Below are 18,646 nucleotides of genomic sequence, written 5' to 3'. Positions count from 1 at the left end.
TTCCTGAGGCTGCGTAAGATTAAAAATAACACCTGCTAGCTGTTTCTGCTGCTGCCAACAGAAGAAACACAAGGTTGTATACTGGCCTACCCCAGCAGACTCAAGTGTCCCACTACAGGGAAAAGGACGGGGTGGGGGTGGGGGCATGCTGGGGGAGTTGAGCAAAAGGAAGTACCTAGATGGTAGATGGACTTAGGGTTAGAGGTTGAGCTTCTTGTGAGAAGTATAACTCGCTGGGTACTGGTGGCTCATGCCTATAATCCTAGCTACTCAGGAGGCTGAGATCTGAGGATTGAGGCTTGAGGCTAGCCTGGGCAGAAAAATCATGAGACTCTTACTCTCCAATAAACTACTCTGAAAAAGCTAGAAGTGGCACTGTGGCTTAAGTGGTAGAGTTTAAGCCTTGAGCACCAAAGCTCAGGGACAGCAGCCCAGGCCCTGAGTTCAAGCCCCAGGATTGGCAAAAAAAAAAAAAAAGAAGAAAAGAAAAAGAAAAAGAAATAGAACTCCAGATAAAATCCTAACTGGGACCACTCTGCTGACTTTGTCAGGGAAGGAGGCCAGAAGTCCATCTGTCACCTTTGCTGGCTGCTGGACAGAGAGTAAAGCCAGAGAGGTTGGTGGCAGCCAGCAGGTACAGGGCTTGGAGCATGGGCCTCATTTTGGAGGTAGTAGGGATCCATGGATGATTTTTAAGCTGGGAAGGAATGTTTCAGGTTGGGTTCCCAAAAAGCTAGCCATGAGAGGATTTGTGTCTTGAGTGTTCTGTCCTAGTGCTCTCAGGCCTATTTAAGGATGTAGCTAAGGATGTAGCTCAGTAATATAGTACATGCCTAGTGTTGAAAAAGGCCCTGGGTTCAAACCCAGTAAAAGAAACAAGAAAGGATGGGGCTGGGAAGGTGGCTCAGTGGTAGAGTGCTTGCCTTGCATGCAAGAGGCCCTGGGTTCGATTCCTCAGCACCACATAAGCAGAAAGAAAAAAAGCCGGAAGTGGCGCTGTGGCTCAAGTGGTAGAGTGATAGCCTTGAGCTGAAGAGCTGAGGGACAGCGCCCAGACCCAGAGTTCAGGCCCCACAACTGGACCAAAAAAAAAGAAGAAGCAAGAAAGGAGAGGGAAGCAGCCAACCTAGAATGTGATCTTTGTTGAAAGCCCAGAGCCAGTGGGTGGGCCACACCTGTAATTCTAGCAGCATAGCTGTTCAAGGCCAACTTAGACAAAAAGCAAGACTCCAGCTCAACCAATGGCTAGGCATTGATTGTGCTTGTACCTGTCATCCCAGATAGATAAAAGTATAAATAGGACGATTGTTATCTCCAAGATGGCCTGGGCAAAAACATAAGATCCTCTCCCCAATAACTAAATAAAAAATGGCTAAGGGCATGAATCTAGACATAAGACCACCTATTTAGCAACTGTGAATCCTTTGGTTTAAACCCAGTACTCCTGGTGACTCACATCTGTAATCCTGGCTACTCAGGAGGTTAATGTATCCAGAGCCAGTAATTTGTTTCAGATAGGGACATAAAGGCTCTAAAAAATCACAGTGGCTCAGTGGTAGAGTGCTTGCCTAGCATGCATGAGGCCCTGGGTTGGATTCCTCAGCACCACATAAACAGAAAAAGTCGGAAGTGGTGCTGTGGCTCAAGTGGTAGAGCGCTCGCCTTGAGCTGAAGAGCTGAGAGACAGCGCCCAGGCCCAGACTTAAAGCCCCATGACTGACAAAAAAAAAAAAAAAAAAAAAACCCAAAAAGTAATTGATTCTTCCAGGTGTCAATGGAATGCACTGGGAAGTGGGAATGGAGGGAAGGGAACTGCTGGTAAAGTATCTAAATCCCTAGGCTGAATTCAGTTTTTTTTTTTAGGTAGATCCTGGAGCACTCAGGAAGTGGAGACAGGATTCAGAGTTCAAAGCAAACCTGGGTTACATAGGAAGACCCCCTATCTCAACAAACAAATACAAGAAGCCCTCACTTTTCTTTAAAGAAAAGTCTCAGGTGGTATCCTTCAAAAGGATATCAAAACCAGGAACCAGTGATGCAAACCTATAGTCCTACTCAGAAGGCCAAGAACTTGATGAGAGTGGGTTCGAAGCCAGCTGAGGCAGGAAAGTCACTGGGACCCTAATCTCCAATTAACCAGCAAAAAGCTGGAAGTAGCTGGACACTGGTGGCTCATGCCTATAATCCTAGCTACTCAGATAGCTGAGACTCATGAGGGTTGTGGTTTGAAGCCAGCCTGGGCAGGAAAAGCCCATGAGACTCTTATCTCTAATAAACTGCCAAAAAAGCTGGAAGTGGAGCTATGGCTCAACTGAGCCTTCAGTGAAAGAAGCTCTGGGACAGCACCTAGGCTCAGAGTTCAAGCCCTAGGATTGGCAAAAAAAAAGTTCAGGGCAGAGCTGTGGCTCAAGTAGTAGAGTATCAACCTTGAGTGACAGTACCCAGGCCCTGAGTTCAAGCACCAGCAACAGTACACACACACACACACACACACACACACACACACACACACACACACACACACACGTGCACGCGCACGCACATGATATTAAAAATATTAAAAATAATCTAGGGCTGGGTACTAGTGGTCATGCCTATAATTCTAGCTACTTAGGAGACTGGGATCTGACGATCATGGTTCAAAGCTAAAGCTAGCCCAGGCAGGAAAGTCCATGAGACTATTATCTCCAATTAACCACCAGAAAACCAGAAGTGGCACAAGGACTCAAAATGGTACAGCCTTGAGCAAAAAAGCTCAGGGACAGCACAAGCCCCATGACCAACTAAAAATATAAATAAATAAAAATAATAATCTAGGCACACAGAAGCAACAAAGATACAAATTTAAAAGGATCAGCATTCAGTCCCTATGGTGCTAGAAGACTAACGGGACTTGCTGGGCGCCAGTGGCTCAAGCCTGTAATCCTAGCTACTCAGGAGGCTGAGATCTGAGGATCTTGGTTCAAAGCCAGTTGAGGCAGGAAAAGTCCATGAAACTTTTATCTCCAATAGGGAAACTCTTATCTAATAAACTACCAGAAAACCAGAAGTGGCAGTGTGGCTCAAGTGGTAGAGTACTAACCTTGAGCTGAAGAGTTGAGGGACAGTGCTCAGGCTGAGTTCAAGTCCCCCGACCGAAGGTTGGGGTGGAGAGGGAAGACTAGTTGGATTTGTATGTAAGAACCACTGGTGGCCTTTGTAATCAAGAGGGCAAAAGGGGAGACTGATGCAGTGATCATCACAGGGTTTACTAGGCCTAGGCTTATCATTAAGAATATCTAACCTGACTTTCACATTTTAGGTGAAGTGTAAAGTTCTCAGAGAAGTCAAGAATCTTGAGTGAAGCAACACCTTTGAAGGTGGGAGTGTGAGAAGGCATTACAATTTTGTTTATCTGATTTTTTATTTCTTCTGTTTCTTATGCTGCAAGATACCTGTATTCGCTGCTCCCCCCACCCCACCTCCCCCAAAAAGGAAAAAAAAAACCTCATTTTCCAAAGTCCACATTTCCATCTCTTCCCACTGCCATCTCCTACAGATTCCTTATTCTCAGGCATTCTTTGAGCTGTAATCTCTAGGCCCTGAGGATTCCATCCATCTCTTAGAATAGCTTTTTTTTGGCCAGTCATGGGGCCTGAACTCTGGGCCTGGGCACTGTCCCTCAGCTCTTCAGCTCAAGGCTAGTGCTCTACCACTTGAGCCATAGCGCCGCTTCTGGCTTTTTCTGCTTATGTGGTGCTGAAGAATTGAACCCAGAGCCTCATGCATTCAAGGCAAGCACTCTACCACTGAACCACCTTGCCAGCCCTCTTAGAATAGTGTTTTTTTTTTTTTAATTTTTTTTGGGTCCGGTGGTGGGGCCTGAACTCGGCCTGGGCGCTGTCCCCCAGCTCTTCAGCTCAAGGCTAGCGCTCTACCACTTGAGCCACAGTGCCACTTCTGGCTTTTTTCTTTTTGCTTATGTGGTGCTGAGGAATCGAACCCAGGGCCTCAGGCATGCAAGGCAAGCGCTCTACCACTGAGCCACCTTCCCAGCCCATCTTAGAATAGTTTTAAGCTCAATAACCAAAGCTCTTTTGGAGAATAGCTAAAGTAGATGTTTCCTGAGTATTTGCTCTGCCTAACATTTGTTGTATAGATTACAGTGCACAGTCTGGATCTGCTCTACATAGGAGGGAATCCAATTAGCCAGAGGCAAGGAGTGAAGACAAAGGTTTATTCCCATCAACTGCCTGATGGGAAGATGAGGAGGATCAGGTGCAGGTGGCTCATGCCTGTAATCCTGGCTACTGAGGAGGCTGAGATCTGATGATCTCGGTTTGAAGTCAGCTCAGGCAAGAAAGTATGGGGGACTTATCTCTAATAATCTACTCTGAAAAAGCTGGAAGTGGTGCTGTGGCTCAAGTGTAGAGTGCTAGCCTTGAGCAAAAGCAGCTTAGGGGTCTGGTAGTGGTAGATAGAGTGCTTGTCTAGCATGCATGAAGCCCTGGGTTTGATTCCTCAGTACCACATGAACAGAAAAAGCCAGAAGTGGTGCTGTGGCTCAAATAGTAGGGTACTAGCCTTGAGCAAAAGAAGCTCAGGGACAGTGCCCAGGCCCTGAGTTCAAGCTCAGGTTTCCCCCCCCCCCCAAAAAAAATGAGGATTTTCATCCCTAATTCTAAAATTCCATCTTGCCAGAAAGCTGATTTAATGGCAGTTTATGTAAGAGATGTAAGATTACTGACTGGCAGATACCGTCTTTACAGGTACAGGTTTGTGGCCAAATGACTGCGTATCTAATCCTAATCTCAAGGACAAAGATTGTGTCCTCAGGACATTCCTGTTAGTAGTAGGTGTTTGGTGCGGTTTCTGAGTGGCTGACACAGCCTGCCTCGGGTTCTGAAGCTCATAGTCAGAAAGAAAACAAAGCAACTATGACTGTGAACCAGGGTCAGGTGGAGTTAAATAGGGACCTGGACGTGAGATCTGACCTCAGTGCTGGTCCTCACAGACAGATTACAGTTTAACTTTGATGAAGTTGGTTCTGAATGGAAGATCATTTTATATACATATGTGAATGTGGTATGTGTGTGTGTGTGTGTATATATATATACATATATATGGTATGTATGTACATATGTATGGCTTAATCTTTAACGATTCTCATGAATCCACCCCTGAATACCTTGTAAGAACTTCAATCCTCAATCACTGCCAAGACACTCCTTGGAGAGTCCTTTCCTTAAGCAGCTGTGAGCGATCTGAGCTAGGCCGGCGCAGTGGACAGCGGGGGACAACTCCTAAACTATCCCGATGCCCTGCATCTAGGAGACCGCTCTCGCTCCACTGTAGGAAAACCTGCCTCCTTTCGCGGCTCCACGCTTACACGGGCTCTCACCTTAGTCCTAAGCTAGCAGCAACGCCATCAGTGGGCCCCGTGAACCAATAAACTTCTGCCACGTCACAGATCCGCCCACCCCAGGGCTCAGAGATTCCTTCCCGGAGCTAAAGACTGCGCGGCGCCTGGCTCTGACGTCACTTCCGCTACCGCGATGGCGGCCCCGGGAGCGGCCGCGGCGGTTGCTGCAGCGACCTCGGGGGTTTTAGGGGAGGGCGAACCTGGACCCGGGGAGAATGCAGCGGCCGAGGGCACTGCTCCGTCTCCAGGCCGAGTCTCTCCTCCGACTCCGGCGCGCGGCGAACCAGAAGTCACGGTGGAGATTGGAGAGACGTACCTGTGCCGGCGACCGGACAGCACCTGGCGTGAGGGCGGGGCCCGGGGCCTAGGGGCGGGAGTTCGGTGGGTGGGGCCTGGGATCGCGTCCTCCGGGATGGTTGAATGGTCTGGGCGGGTGGGGGGGCGGATCTTAGGGAAAGAGCGCCGCGCTGCGGGTGGGCGGGGCTGAGAAACCAAATTCTTAGTTTCCTCGGTGCACCCATTCTACCTCTTCCCCCTGTGGGAGGCGTCGTTCCGTGTCTTGCTCACTCTGCTCTCACTGCTATTTGCCTTCTGTCGCCCAGTACAGCACTAGCAAAGCGGACCTTCCAAAACAGGCAAAAATTTCTCCTTCTCTTACGTCCCATTGCCTTCCCTGACCTTCAGAAGAAATCCCATTCATTTCTATGGCAAAAGCCGTTGCTGGAAAGGACATCCTGGGCCTTATGCAAATCATACATGCTCTTCCTTTGGAATCCCTTATGTTTCCTTTTCCTGGTCACCTGGTGAACTCCTCTTTAGGTGTTTTTGTTTGTTTGTTTGGTTTTGGTCGGTCACAGGGCCTGAACTCTGGGCCTTGGTACTTACTGGCCCTTCTCAGCTCTTCAGCTCAAGGCTAGCACGCTGCCACTTGGGCCACAGCGCCACTTTTCTGCTTATGTGGTGCTGAGGAATGGAACCCAGGGCCTGATGTATGCAAGGCAAGCACTCTACCACTGAGCCACCTTCCCAGCCCCCTATTTAGCTTTTAATCTCATCTTCCTCGTGATTCTGTTTTTTTGTTGTTGTTGTCGTTTTGGTTTGGTTTTGTTTTTTGCTTTTGTTTTTGCTGCCAATACTAAGACTTTAACTCAAGGTCTGGGCGCCATTCCTGAGCTTTTTTGCTCAAAGCTGGTGCTATACCACTTGCGCCCTTATCTTTACTTACTGCTTTTTGGTGGTTAATTGGAGATAAGAGTCTCACAGACTTTTCTGCCCAAGGTGGCTTTGAACCTCGATTCTCAGATGTCAGCCTCCTGACTACCTAGGATTACAAGCATGAGCCATTGGCATCTGCTTGTTCTCAATATATATATATATATTTTGGGGGGGGGGTCCATTGCTGGGCCTGAACTCGGCCTGGGTGCTATCTCTCAGCTCTTCAGCTCAAGGCTAGCGTTCTACCACTTGAGCTGGTTTTTTCTGCTTATGTGGTGCTGAGGAATCGAACCCAGGGCCTGATGCATGCAAGGCAAGCACTCTACCACTGAGCCACTTTCCCAGCCCCTGTTTTCAATACTTTTGACCTCCCTCCAGGCAAAGTCAGTTGTTCCAGTCTGTAGGTTCCTACATTTTTTCATACTTCAGCCATGGCATATATAAAATGTTGTAATCCTCTGTTTATGGGAGCTTCTGGAGGGCAAGATCTCTTGTGATTCATTGCTGTGTCCTCTGTATCCAGCAACAATACACTGGTAGTTAAATAAGCAGTGGTTGCCTTACTCATTTATTGAATAGTCTGCTTGCTGTTGGGCACTGTGTAGGCATTATCTCATCCTCTGAGATGGACACTATCATTCCTATTTTGCATATGAGGAAACAGAGGCTCAGCAAAAATAATTTGCTCAATTACATATAGTGAAAATAGGGAGGATTAGAATTATATATAAACTAAGTCTGTCAATCCAAATGAATGACTAAGTAAAATTTGGAGTCAGAATTAAACTCAGTTCTAAGTATCAGTGCGTATTTTCAAATCTGTGACCCATGCCTCATTTTTTTCTCATCTGCAAAATAGGGATAACAGCTCCAGCCTGGCTCACCACACAAGGCTGTGTCAGTGATTGAGCAGACAGGGCTGTGAACAGATGAATCTGGAAAATGCCTCCCTTGTTCTAGCCCTTCCTTTCCGATGATCCTAATGTTTTTCCTTCACAGATTCTGCAGAAGTGATCCAGTCCCGAGTGAATGACCAGGAGGGACGAGAGGAGTTCTATGTACACTATGTAGGCTGTGAGTTCTTTGGGGCTCCTGGGCCTGAGTGGGAGAGGAAGTGGCAAGGCAGCACCCTCATGGCCCATCCTAACAGTTAACAGGCGACTGGACGAGTGGGTAGACAAGAACCGGCTGGCGTTGACCAAAACAGTGAAGGATGCCGTGCAGAAGAACTCAGAGAAGTACCTGAGTGAGCTGGCTGAGCAGCCTGAGCGCAAGATCACTCGTAACCAAAAGCGCAAGCACGATGAGATCAACCATGTGCAGAAGGTCCGGGTCCTACCCCTTCCTCAGGGCCCAGAGGCCCAGCTGCCCCTGCTAGGTCTCTTAGGCCTCTTGGGCCTCCTAAGCCATAGTAGCTCCCACTCCTTGTGCTCGTACTTCATGTAACAGGATACCTACTGTAGTTCATTCTTCATAGGTGAGAAAACTGAGGCTCAGGGAGGAGAGAACTTGGCCACAGACTTATAGCAAGAAATTCCATAGCTAGAACTAGAACTCAGGCCTCCTGCTCTAATAGCCTCTTTTTGTCTTCTAATGGCTGTGCTATATTAAGCCAAACCACTAGCAGTCCAAAGGGAGGGAAGAGAATGAATGATATTGGGGACCTGGCTTTGCCTAACATCATGTTGAATACTATACATATATAATGTCATCAAGCCCTCCCTAAGAATCTAGCACCACAGGGATAATTATTTCTTTATATAAATGAGGAAATAGTTTCAGAGAAGTTAAGTAATGTGCACAAGGTCACACAGCTAATAAAAAGGTGGGCTGGAATTAGAATAATTATGCCAAACATTACTGGTCTGTGAGCCAAAGTATTAGGCTAAATATTTCAGTACATGCTATCACTGATGTTTCAGGGCAACCGTGTGAGGTAAGCATTATTATTATTCCCCGTTTGCAGAGGAGGCACAGATAAGTTAAGAAACCCAGCCAGGAATTAGACCTGACACCTACATTGTCCTAATTCAGAGTGGGCCCTGAATCATGATTTTGATATATCCTAACCTTCAAGCATTTGTCTCCAAAACAGTTTTTTTTTTTTTTGGGTCCGATCGTGGGGCCTGAACTCTGGGCCTGGGCGCTGTTCCTCAGCTGTTCAGCTCAAGGCTAGCGCTCTACCACTTGAGCCATAGCACCACTTCCGGCTTTTTTCTTATTGCTTATGTGGTGCTGGGGAATCGAACCCAGGGCCTCATGCATGCAAGGCAAGCGCTCTACCACTGAGCCACCTTCCCAGCCCCTCCAAAACAGTTTTTTTTTTTCTTTTTTTTTTTCTTTTTTGTTTTTTTAGTCCTGATCATGGGGCTTAAACTCGGGACCTGGACACTGTCCCTGAGCTCTTCAGCTAAAGGCGAGTGCTCTACCACTTGAGCCACAGCTCCACTTTTGATTTTCTGGTGGTTTATTGGAGATGAGAGTCTCATGGATCTTCTTGCCTGGGATGACTTTGAACTTCCATCCTCAGATCAGCCTCCTGAGTAGCTAGGATTACAGGTGTGAGCCACTGGCTCCCAGCTCAAAACAGTTGTTTGTTTGGTTGTTTTTGTTTTTAGGATGGGGGTCTCACTGTGTTGCCCAAGCTGACTTTAAACTCAAAATTGCTTTAGCCTCTAGTGCTGGCATTGTAGGTGTGGTAGACTATAGCTGGCTACCTGGATTCCTTTCACCAAGTTGGACTGTCCTTAGGAGGTATTTCTCCCATTCTGAGCTTCTGTTCCTTGCTTTCTTTTTTTTTGGTTGTGTGCTAGGCCTGGAGCTCAAGCTCAGGGCCTGTTTTCTGTCCCTGACCTTTTTGTTCAAGGCTAGTGCTCTGCCATTTGAACCACAGCTCTACTTCTGGCTTTTTTTTTTTTTTTTGGTAGTTTAGTGGTGGTAAAAGTCCCATACTTTTCCTGTCCAGATGGGGAGGAAAGATCCTCAGATCTCAAATCCTCAGATCTCAGCCTCCTGAGTAGCTAGGATTTATAGGTGTGAGCCACTGGTACCTGGTCTGCTCTTGATTTCTAAAATGAGGAGCACAAAGCGGAACAGGATTTGGCAGACTGCAAAGGCATTAAATGGCCAATAGTTTTTTTTAATGCAAGTTGGGTCTTTTTTTTTTTTTTTGGGTCCGGTCATGGGCCTGAACTCTGAGCCTGGGCGCTGCCCCTCAGCTCTTCAGCTCAAGGCTAGCGCTCTACCACTTGAGCCATAGCGCCACTTCTGGCTTTTTTTTTTTTTTTTTTTTTTGCTTATGGGTGCTGAGGAATCGAACCCAGGGCCTCAAGCATGCAAGGCAAGCGCTTTACCACTGAGCCACCTTCCCAGCCCCCCCCCCTTTTTTTTTTAATCAGTCTTGGAGCTTGAACTCAGGATCTGGGCACTATCCCTGAGCTTCTTTTGCTCAAGACTAGCACTCTACCACTTGAACCACAGTGCCACTTCTAGCTTTTTCTGTGTATGTGATACTGAAGAATTGAACCCAGGGCTTCATGCATGCTAGACAAGCACTCTACCACTAAGCCACATTCCTATTCCTCACATTTAAATTTTTCAAAAGGAAGACATTTAAGATGAAAAAGAATAAGCGTATTATACTTTCTTAAGGGTAAGTATTGCTTTGAGTGGATTATATTGTCCACACATATACGTACATGGATGTGTACAGACATCAGCTGGTTTAAAGTGCCAACTATGTTGCTTCTGTGACTATGGTAAGAAACAAAAACATTTGAAAAACCGTAATCTAGAAAGAGCCCTTCCAGCCTAAAGCAGTGCTGTCCTATTTAATGCTTTAATGGAAGTATTCTAGAGCTCTGGTCTCCATGACAGGACTACTCTCGCCATATGTGGCTGTGGAGCACTTGAAATATGTCTAGTGTGACCAAGAATGAATTTAAGGACCTGAATGTAACTAGTAGTGGCTCCTCTTCTGGACAGACGCAAGGTCCTGTTCCCCCAAGTTTGTACAAAGATGCGCCTCCAGTCGGCAGTGTAGATGGTAATGGACCAAGCAGAGGTGATAGAACCCCTAATAAAGCAACCAGCAAGTGTCTTCATGCCGGAGCCTGCCGGCAATGAAAGGGAATCCTGATTTTTAGGGGACGAAGATGAGGAAAAAGAAAGACATAAGACAAAGGATGGGGTTGGGAGGTCTGCAGCGCAAGACTACAGCCTTATTTATTTATTTACTTATTTATTTATTTTTGGGTCCAGTCGTGGGGCCTGAACTCTGGGTCTGGGTGCTGTCCCTCAGCTCTTCAGCTCAAGGCTAGCACTCTACCACTTGAGCCACAGCGCCACTTCCAGCTTTTTTCTTTTAGCTTACGTGGTGCTGAGGAATTGAACCCAGGGCCTCAGGCATGCAAGGCTGGCACTCTACCACTGAGCCACCTTCCCAGCCCCAGCCCCGTTTATTTTTAACATTCCCTAATATATACTATTAGAAGTCAATAGGTAACATAAGGTTGCAATAGTCCAGAAAAACAAGGAAAATTTCAGTAAAAACAGTGCAGTAAAAACAAGACAAGGTAAACAGGTAGAAAGTAAAACTCTGCAGACGTAGCAAAGCAATCCCGGGCACCTGGTGTTTTTTAAGTAAGCTAGTTCCTTGTACGTGCCTTCAAGTGAGCACCGGGGTCAAGATGACCTTTAAACTTTACTGTCGGCTCCCAGCATCTTCAGAGCTTAATTAATGTTGAATTCTAAATAAATTGCAGCCTTTAAGAAAAAAATAGTGTTTTGTAATTCTTTAATGCATCAATAGAAGGGCACTATGCTTTGTGAGCGTTGAGAAGTGCCATTTAAATAGATGTGAGGACGAGAACATCTTTTCTCCACATCCCTCCCCTTTGGTGCAGTGATTATGCTTAAAATTAGGGACTTGTGCCCAACTCTGCTGAGTACCAGTTCTGTGACCTTGGGCAAGTGACTTTGCCTCTTTGTGCCTCAGTTTCCTCCTCTTTTGTTATACTGGCAGTAATAAACACTCTTGTTTCAAAGATTCATTGTGAGGACTAAATGAAGTCATGTCTGTGGAGTGCTTGGCATTTGGAATAAATGGCAGCTGGTTAGTCCCCAGGGGCAAGTGACCTCACCTCTCTGTTACTACTCCTTAAAATTGAAATAAGAATGCTGTAGCAGAGGCCAGTCTAGAGGGCAGACTGCTTTGTGGAGGGGGTGTTCTGGAGAAAGCATGGCTCCATTCTTGACTTCAAGGTGAGTACTCTGGTATATGCTGTAATGTTTTTGTGGCTCTCCATCAGTAGTGTCTGGCTGTGCTGTGAGTGTGACACATGACCCTTAGTTTGCTCTCAGAAAACGTGAAAAGTGAAAGAACCTTAGGTAAAGGATCTTGTGTTGACCACTCCTGATGTGGGAAGGAAGGAGGATTTTTCTAGATGGAGGAATCTGGCCAGACTTCTTGGAGAGGTGGGAAGGACTTTGGATCTTGAAGGACAGGAAAGAGCGCAATAAAAGCAATTACACATGCTGCCTCACAAAGCCCTTCTGTGTCATGGATGCACCTGACCCGACTTGATGCCAGGTCAGGAAAGCGCTTTGCAGCAGTGTGAGAAGGTAGAGGGAATGGCATGTGCAAAGACAAAGCCCAGCAAGAGAGGTGCTGGTAGCTTAGGTTGAGGGGCTGACACAAGGCCAGGAATCTCAGGAGATCTTGTCAGCCATCCAGGCCTGAAGTCCCAGCAACAGCTCTTTGGAGTGGGTCATGGAGACTTCCAGAGAGGAACAAGTCTCAGCGATGTGAAGGAGGTGAAAGCCAACATCCATCCATAGGGCTTGGCCCCCAACCGGATACCAGGCCAAGCGGAAGTCTTAAGAACTCAGTTATCAGTCTTAGGCATTGGGTTGGGCTGAGAGGCATTATCTCCAGTGTGAGGAAACAGGAGGACCAGGGGAACATGGAAGATTTTTCTGGGCACTGAGCATCTGATGCCCTGTGGGAAGGACCTCTGGGAGCAATCCCACAACAGGTTTCTGGGACTTAGGGTGGAGATCCATGCACATTGGGGTGTCCACAAGGTGTCCACTCTGGACATGGAATTGAGATCCTTTCATCCATCTGAGTCTTACCACAACTTGGTCAGAGCCACACTGCCACTTGTACAGCTGAAGTTGTTAACTCAAGGACTGGAACAAGGCCTGATGCTGTGTACATTCGTGCTTCAGGGCTGTCTGGATGTGTGGGTAGGCAGGCAGACTGGAGAGGAGCTTTCATCAGCCAACTTAAAACTAAGTAAAATAGCCAGGCTCCAGTGGCTCACATTTGTAATCCTAGCTACTCAGGAGACAGAATTGTGGTTTAAAGCTAGCCAGGGTGATAAGTGTATGAGACTCTTGCTCCTATTAACTACCAAAAAAATCTCCAGAAGTAGAACTGTGGCTCAAGTGGTAGAATGCTAGCCTAGCAAGAGAGCTCAGGGAGAGTGCCAAGGTTCAAGCCCCTGGACTAGCATTTTCGCCCCCCCCCCCCCAAAAAAAAGGAGAGCAAACAAGTAAGACAGATTGGATAATCATACATACACAGACACACACCAAACCCAAACCAAGTAAAACAAATTGGCTATTTGGATGGTTAGTACTATCATTTAGGAAATGAGGTCTGAAAAATGGTAGGGAAGCAGTGTAGTTCTGGATCAAGAGAGGGACAGCCTGGCTACCATGCTTACTCATGTCTACCTGCTTCTCTTTCCTTCCTAGACTTACGCAGAGATGGACCCCACAACAGCGGCTTTGGAGAAGGAGCACGAGGCGGTAAGCAAGGCCAGGGCTCCCAACTGGGCCTTCCCTTCCTCCTCCCTTGCTTTCTCCAAGCCCTGCACTGCCCCCCGCCTTCCCCCTCTCTGCAGATCACCAAGGTGAAGTATGTGGACAAGATCCATATTGGAAACTATGAGATCGATGCCTGGTATTTCTCGCCATTCCCTGAGGACTATGGGAAACAGCCTAAGCTGTGGCTCTGCGAGTACTGCCTGAAGTACATGAAGTACGAGAAAAGCTACCGCTTCCACCTGGTAAGGCCGGGCCCAGCTGGGCAGAGACAGGCACAGAGGCTGAGGGTGGGCCAGCTGTTAGCACCAGGGAAGACATTCATACCCAGAGTTGCCCAAAGCTCAAGAAGATCTACATTTCAGGGTGACCTTGGCTTACTCTCTGCCTGTTTCCAGACCTGTTTCCTTTGTATGGAATAGGACAGATAGCAATCTCTCAGGTTCCTTGCCCTTTGTGCAGTTCTAGCAAAAGAAAGTCTCTGAGCAGTGGGAAGACCTGGTGGGAAGAACTCTATGTGGCTGCCAGGAATGGGGTGCTTATTGCTTATTATTAGCACATGAGGTGTTTCTTAAAATGTGGACCTGGAGGCAAATGTATGTGGTTTAAGAAAACCAGGGTACCAAGTGCTGGTGGCTCACACCTGTAATCATAGCTACTCAGGAGGCTGAGATCTGAGAATCATGGTTCAAAGCCGGCCCTGGCAGGAAAGTCCATGAGACTCTTGTTTTCTTTTTTTTTTTTTTTTTTGGTCAGTCTTGGGGCTTGAACTCTGGGCCTGGGCCCTGTCCCACAGCTCTTCAGCTCAAGGTGAATGCTCTACCACTTGAGCCACAGCGCCACTTCTGGTTTTATGGTGGTTTATTGGAGATAGTGGGTCTCACAGACTTTGCTGCCTAGGCTGGCTTTGAACCGCGATCTTCAGATCTCAGCCTCCCACGTAGTTAGGATTACAGGTGTGAGCCACTCATGCCCAGCTCCATAAGACTTTTATCTCCAATTAATTGTCAAAAAAAAGAAAGCCAGGGGCCTGGGAAGGTGGTTCAGTGGTAGAGTGCTTGCCTTGCATGCATGAGGCCCTGGGTTCAATTCTTCAGCACAACATAAGCAGAAAAAGCTGGAAGTGGCTCTGTGGCTCAAGTGGTAGACTGCTAGCCTTGAGCTGAAGAGCTGAGGGACAGCGCCCAGGCCCACAGTTCAGGCCCCATGACCAAAAAAAAAAAAAAAAAAAAAAGCCAGAAGTAGAGCTATGGCTCAAGTATTAGAGTGTTTACCTTGAGCAAAAGAGCTCACGGATAGTGGCCCAAGCCCTGAGTTCAAACTCCAGGCCCAAGCTTTTTAGAGCTGGGTCAACACAGAATTGAGTTCAGGTAGCTGTGATACACAAGCAAATTATCAGCTTGTCTGTGCCGAGCTTGGAAAGAGATCCTGTTTTCCAGATGAAGAGAGCAAGGAAGACTACTCAAAATAGGTAGTGTTTGAACCCAGCATCTGCAGATGGGGAAGGAGAGGCAGGGACTTGCTCCAAGTCTCTTGCACTAGCAGAGAACTTAAGGGTCCTGAGTCTATGCTTTCTCCCCCTCCCCCAGGGCCAGTGTCAATGGCGGCAGCCCCCAGGGAAGGAGATCTACCGAAAGAGCAACATCTCCGTGTATGAGGTAGATGGCAAAGACCATAAGGTGAGCTGGTGGCTTGGTGCTGAAGGTCTGTGGGAAACTCTGCCTGGCTGACTGTCGCGGCCACCCCCGGGCACTGTCCAGCCCCAGGTGCGCTTCCATGAGAAAACAGGCTTGTGATTTGCACAGAGTGAACACTTGGGCCCGTGCTGCCAGCCTCAGGCCCTGTCTCCTTTGTCCCTGAGGACTTCTCTTCTGACGGGGTAGTTCAGATTTGAGTTGTTTCAGAACTCAGAATGGAAGCTGTCTTGCCCGAGGCTGCTCTGGGACAGCTTTCTCTTCCTGAAGGAAGGAGTTTGGCGTGCCTGGGAGGGAGCTGCTTTGTGTCTGTGGCTCCAGCTAGCTGAGTTCCTTGTTGTGGCTGAGTGACTTCCGTGAGGTGGGGAAGAGGCCTGGTCGGTCTGTGCAGACCCCACCCTGTGTCTGGTTTCCCTTAGAAGGGCCTCGTAGTACAAGTTGATAAGGGCAGGCCTGGGGGCAGCCCCTGGTTCCCTTTGCCCTGTCACTTGGGGGTTGACCTTAGAAAAACTTTGATCTGTTCCTGTTTGCTCATCCCTAACACAGGAGTCATAATGATTTACCTAGTCTGCTTGTTGGTAGAAGAAATGAGACTGCAGGTATCTAGAACGTCACACTTGGGTAGCACCTTGCAGGTGCTTAGAAAGCATGGACTTTGGTGGTGGTGACCTAGGTCACCAGGCTTCCTTATGCTAGGAAGTCCCCACTTCCACCCTGGTCCTTGCCTGGCACTCTGCCTTCCTGAGCATGTACTGGTGCTGAAAGAAAGGCCTCCTGCCAGGTGCTGGTGCCTCACGCCTGTAATCCTAGCTACTCAGGAGGTGGAGATCTGAGGATCGGGGTTCAAAGCCAACCTGGGCAGGAAAGTCCAGGAGACTCTTATCTCCAATAAATGACTAGAAAACCGGAAGTGGCGCTGTGGCTCAAGTGGTAGAGCACTGGCCTTGAGCTGAAGAGCTGAGGGACAGTGCCCAGGCCCAGAGTTTAAGCCCCATTGACCGCTCAAAAGAAAGAAAGAAAGAGACTCCCACTGGCAAGGTGGGTGCCCTACAGCCTCCAGGCAACACCGCCTTGAGCCGCCAGCTCCGCCCATGGTCAGCGAGACAGCAGCTGTAGAGACCGTCAGCAGCCATAGCTTCCTGCTTAGCCTCATGCCAGGTGCGGGAGCCCAGCTATGAACAAACAAGGCAGAGGTCACATGCCAGTTGAAATTCTTTCCCTGGCACTCATCAGTCACAGAACCTCTGGGTAGCTGCTTACTTCTGAGCCTGTTTCCTGTTTTGAATCAGTAAAGGTTGAACTAGAAGCCAGGTGCCAGTGGCTCACACCTGTAATCCTAGCAACTCAGAGGAGACTGAGATCTGAGATGGCAGTTTGAAGCTAGCCAAGGCAGGGAATTCTATGAAACTCTTGCGTCCAGTCAAGCACCAAAAAGTCAGAAAGGGAGCTATGCTTCAATTGGTACAGTTTCAGCCTTGAGCAAAAAAGCTAAGGAATAGTGCCCGCATCCTGCCCTGAGTTCAAGCCTCAGTACTGGCATGCATAAACACACACACACACATTGTACATGGAAAATGCCTAGCCTGTACTTTGCCCTCAAAGGACACACACACACACACACACACACACACACACACACACACACACACACGGATTGAATTGGATTGTACATGGATTGAATTGGATTGTACATGGAAAATGCCTAGCCCGTACTTTGCCCTCAAAGGGCCAGCCATTTAGCCAGGGACCAGTGCCTCACGCCTATAAGCCTAGCCACTCAGACTGAGATCTGAGTATCACCATTCCAAGCCAGCCTGGGCAGGGAAGTCCTTGAGACTCTTATCTCAGTTAACCACCAGAAAACTTGACATGGTGCTGTGGCTCAAAGTGGTAGAGCACTAGCCTTGAGCAAAAAAAGCTCAGGGACAGCTCCCAGGACTGGAGTTCAAGCCCCCAGGACTGACAAACAATTTTAAAAAGGAGGGTCACCAGGGGGGGAGCAGTCACAGTTAGCCTGGCTTGTCCATAATCTTCAGAGTGCTAATAGGTCTGATTTTCAGCTTTCTCACCCATCAGCTGCTCCTACTCAGTTGGATGAGGGCAGCGTTCCGCCTGCTGACCCCTTCCTACCTTCCCCACCCTCAGATTTATTGTCAGAACCTGTGTCTGCTGGCCAAGCTTTTCCTCGACCACAAGACATTGTACTTCGATGTGGAGCCCTTCGTCTTTTACATCTTGACTGAGGTGGACAGGCAAGGGGCTCACATCGTGGGTTACTTCTCCAAGGTACTGGATGTGGAAGGCCAGGCTGAGGGGGAGGGAGGAAGGGGGAATAAATTTGAGCCCCGCCCCCCCCACCAAAGGTCCTGAGCATCCACCCCCTGCAGGAGAAGGAGTCCCCGGATGGAAACAATGTGGCTTGCATCCTGACCCTGCCCCCTTACCAGCGCCGCGGCTACGGGAAGTTTCTCATTGCGTTCAGTGAGTGTTTCTTGGCCTACCTAAGGGAGGGCAGCTGTGAGGCTGGGTTTGGGGGTGGCAGTCCCTCAGGCCTCTCCGCCCCATTCCTGCCAGGCTATGAGCTCTCCAAGCTGGAGAGCACAGTAGGCTCCCCAGAGAAGCCGCTCTCTGACCTGGGCAAGCTCAGCTACCGCAGCTACTGGTCCTGGGTCCTGCTGGAGATCCTGCGAGACTTCCGTGGCACATTGTCCATTAAAGACCTCAGGTGAGGGCCCTGGTTCTAATCATGCCCGAGGACCTTGCGAGAGCCACGCAGGAGCCCTCTGGCACAGGGCCAAGATGGGCCGTGGATCCTGCCTCCTTGGCATGTTGCCTCTCACCACTATCTGCTCCAATCCTCCCTACAGCCAAATGACCAGTATCACCCAGAATGACATCATCAGTACCCTGCAGTCCCTCAATATGGTCAAGTACTGGAAGGGCCAGCACGTGATCTGTGTCACGCCCAAACTGGTGGAGGAGCACCTGAAAAGCGCCCAGTATAAGAAACCACCCATTACAGGTGGGTAGGGGGGCTACAGCTGTGGGGGGGGGGACACACACATGTGTGCGTCCTGGGAGAGGGTGGTAAGTGCAATGGCTAGCAGCCAAACCTCTTGGTTTTTTGGTCGTGTGATCGCAAACCAGTCTGACCAGCTCACAGCACTGAAGCCTAGGGCAGGCTACTCATTCCTGGATTTCCCTGCCCCCACCCCCTGCCCTTGTGTTCTCACCTGGAGGAGGTGAAACCTGGCCTGAGCACAGCAGGTGTGCGTAGGCCTGGGCGGCCCTGCCTGCTGCTGCTCCATGGCTCTTCTCCCCACAGTGGACTCTGTCTGCCTCAAATGGGCTCCGCCCAAGCACAAGCAAGTCAAACTCTCCAAGAAGTGAGCGCGCATGCCCCCGCTGCTGCATCCGGGACCCCTGCCTCCCTGCCCTGTAAATAATGTACAGACCTGTTTCTTCATTTTTTAATAAAGTGAATTCTGCTGGTGGCTCGGGACTT

The 18,646-nt window shown here is 48.6% G+C and overlaps 1 protein-coding gene across 1 annotated transcript; it reads left to right on the top strand.

Moving 5' to 3' along the window:
• The first annotated feature begins 5,524 nt into the window (after window positions 1–5,524).
• Window positions 5,525–18,635, top strand: LOC138814938 (histone acetyltransferase KAT8). The gene is made up of 11 exons (XM_070004073.1): window positions 5,525–5,745; window positions 7,616–7,690; window positions 7,767–7,942; window positions 13,379–13,432; window positions 13,528–13,692; window positions 15,037–15,126; window positions 17,287–17,427; window positions 17,529–17,622; window positions 17,716–17,866; window positions 18,009–18,163; window positions 18,467–18,635. The coding sequence occupies exons 1-11, from the start codon at window positions 5,535–5,537 to the stop codon at window positions 18,529–18,531; spliced, it is 1,377 nt and encodes a 458-aa protein (XP_069860174.1). The 5' UTR covers window positions 5,525–5,534; the 3' UTR covers window positions 18,532–18,635.
• Window positions 18,636–18,646: the final 11 nt, after the last annotated feature.

This window comes from Dipodomys merriami, unplaced genomic scaffold (genome assembly GCF_024711535.1).
Source record: "Dipodomys merriami isolate MVZ:Mamm:240054 unplaced genomic scaffold, mDipMer1.0.p SCAF_62, whole genome shotgun sequence".
Classification (NCBI taxonomy): Eukaryota; Metazoa; Chordata; class Mammalia; order Rodentia; family Heteromyidae; genus Dipodomys; species Dipodomys merriami.
Note: the sequence above shows the minus strand (reverse complement) of the source record. Positions and strands in the feature narration are given on the sequence as shown.